Source organism: Myotis brandtii, unplaced genomic scaffold (genome assembly GCF_000412655.1).
Source record: "Myotis brandtii unplaced genomic scaffold, ASM41265v1 scaffold897, whole genome shotgun sequence".
Taxonomy (NCBI): Eukaryota; Metazoa; Chordata; class Mammalia; order Chiroptera; family Vespertilionidae; genus Myotis; species Myotis brandtii.
Genome location: NW_005371679.1, coordinates 32,309 through 34,211, shown reverse-complemented (window position 1 = coordinate 34,211; position 1,903 = coordinate 32,309). Strand labels below are relative to the sequence as shown.

The 1,903-nt window shown below is 56.4% G+C and overlaps 1 protein-coding gene across 1 annotated transcript in view; it reads right to left on the bottom strand.

The window, feature by feature from the left end:
• Positions 1-205, bottom strand: part of IDH2 (isocitrate dehydrogenase 2 (NADP+), mitochondrial) — a 9,772-nt gene extending 9,567 nt beyond the window's left edge. The window contains exon 1 of the mRNA XM_014532496.1: positions 84-205. Coding sequence (XP_014387982.1) covers positions 84-200 — 117 coding nt within the window. The 5' untranslated portion in view covers positions 201-205. The remainder of the gene's footprint in view (positions 1-83) is intronic.
• Between the last annotated feature and the right edge of the window lie 1,698 nt (positions 206-1,903).

Genomic DNA, 1,903 nt, shown 5'->3' with positions numbered 1-1,903 from the left:
GGGGGGACAGGGACCTGTGCTGGGTGGCTCGCTGAGCCTGGCCCGCCACAGGGAGAGCTGCCACCCACTCCGGAGGGAACTACCTTGTCCTTGATGAACTGCCAGATAATACGGGTCATCTCATCGCCGTCCATCTCCACCACCGGCTTGGCCACCTTGATCCTCTTGTCGGCATCTAGAACGGGGCACAGACACGGCATGAGGCCCCTGGGGAGGAGGGTGAGGGAGGCCCCCGCCCCAAGGGGAGAGCAGTGGTCAGCCGGGCCCAGCTGCCCAGCGTTCACACCCAGCTCTCAGACAGCTCGGGGACCTGAACCTGCCACTGAGCGTGGCCAGCCTGGCCACTGAGATCTCCTCCCCGGGGATCTGAAGGCAGAGGAGACAACGCAGAGAACTCGAACCAGCCGGGGCCGCCCTGTCCGGCAGCTCGTCGGGAGAAGCTGCTGCCACCTGGTCCCCCAGGCGACCCAGGATCCCCTCTATTTTTTTTTTTTTTAATTCTCACCCGAGGATATTATTTCCATTGACTTTTAGAGAGAGTGGAAGAGAGAGGGAAAGACAGAGAGAAATATCGATGTGAGAGAAACACATCGATCAGTTGCCTCCTGCACAAGCCCGGGCCAGGGAGGAGCCTGCAACCGAGGTACGTGCCCTTGACCGGAATCGAACCCGGGACCCTTCGGTCCGCAGGCCGATGCTCTATCCACTGAGCCGAACCGGCTAGGGCTTCCCTGTGTCCTTCTAATAACATCCTCTCAAACTCGGCCTGTCACTCACTCGGCCTGTTGCTTGCAACCCGAGAAGTTGACTAACTTGCAAGGAGGAGGGATTGTATTAACACCTCCTCCTGGCCGGACAGTGTCCCCCACCGTTTGCAGGATTCCATTCACTCCTCCCCACGGGAGTATCATCACCTCCACTTTCAATGTGGGGAGGCTGAGGTCCCCGGGTTACAGTTGGAAAACAGGAGGATTCGCACCTTGCAGGAGAGGAAACAGGCTGGGAAGGGAGCTCAGAACTGGCCCGAGTGGCTCAGGCCGGCCAGTCCTGCCAGAGAAGCATCACAAGACTGGACAAGGGGGAGGGCGGAGGGGAAACCGGAGCCAGGGAAGCTCTTCAAGGAAATTCTGACTCGAGAAAAACCAACAGTCTGGGAAGTGCATTCCAAGGAAAACTCAAGAAAATGGTCCAGCCCCAGCTGGTTTGGCTCAGTGGCTAGAGCGTCGGCCTGCGGACTGAAGGGTCCCGGGTTCGATTCCGGTCAAGGGCACATGCCCGGGGTTGCGGGCTCGATCCCCAAGTAGGGGGCGTGCAGGAGGCAGCCGATCAATGATTCTCTTATCATTGAGGTTTCTCTCTCTCTCTCCCTCTCTTTTCCTCTCTGAGATAAATAACATATTTTTTTAAAAAGAAAAGAAAATGGCCCATCTAATTCATCAGTGCAGGCTGCCTTTCAGGAGGCTTGTTGACCCGAGGGGCACCCAAGCTCCAAAACATCCCTCCGCCCGCAGCCTGGATGAATCAGTGACATCTATGCGAAACCTGCAACCGGGTGGGTAGCTCAGTGGGTTAGAGCGTGGGCGTGCAGGAGGCAGCCGATCAATGATTCTCTTATCACTGAGGTTTCTCTCTCTCTCTCCCTACCTCTCCTTTCCTCTCTGAGATAAATAAAAATGTATTTTTTTAAAAAGAAAAGAAAATGGCCCATCTAATTCGTCAGTGTAGGCTGCCTTGGAGGTGGCTTGTTGACCCGAGGGGCACCCAAGCTCCAGAACATCCCTCCACCCGCAGCCTGGAGGAATCAGTGACATCTATGCAAAACCTGCAACCGGGTGGGTAGCTCAGATGGTTAGAGCGTGGTCCTGATACGCCAAGGTTGTGGGTTCGATCCCTGGTCAGGGCA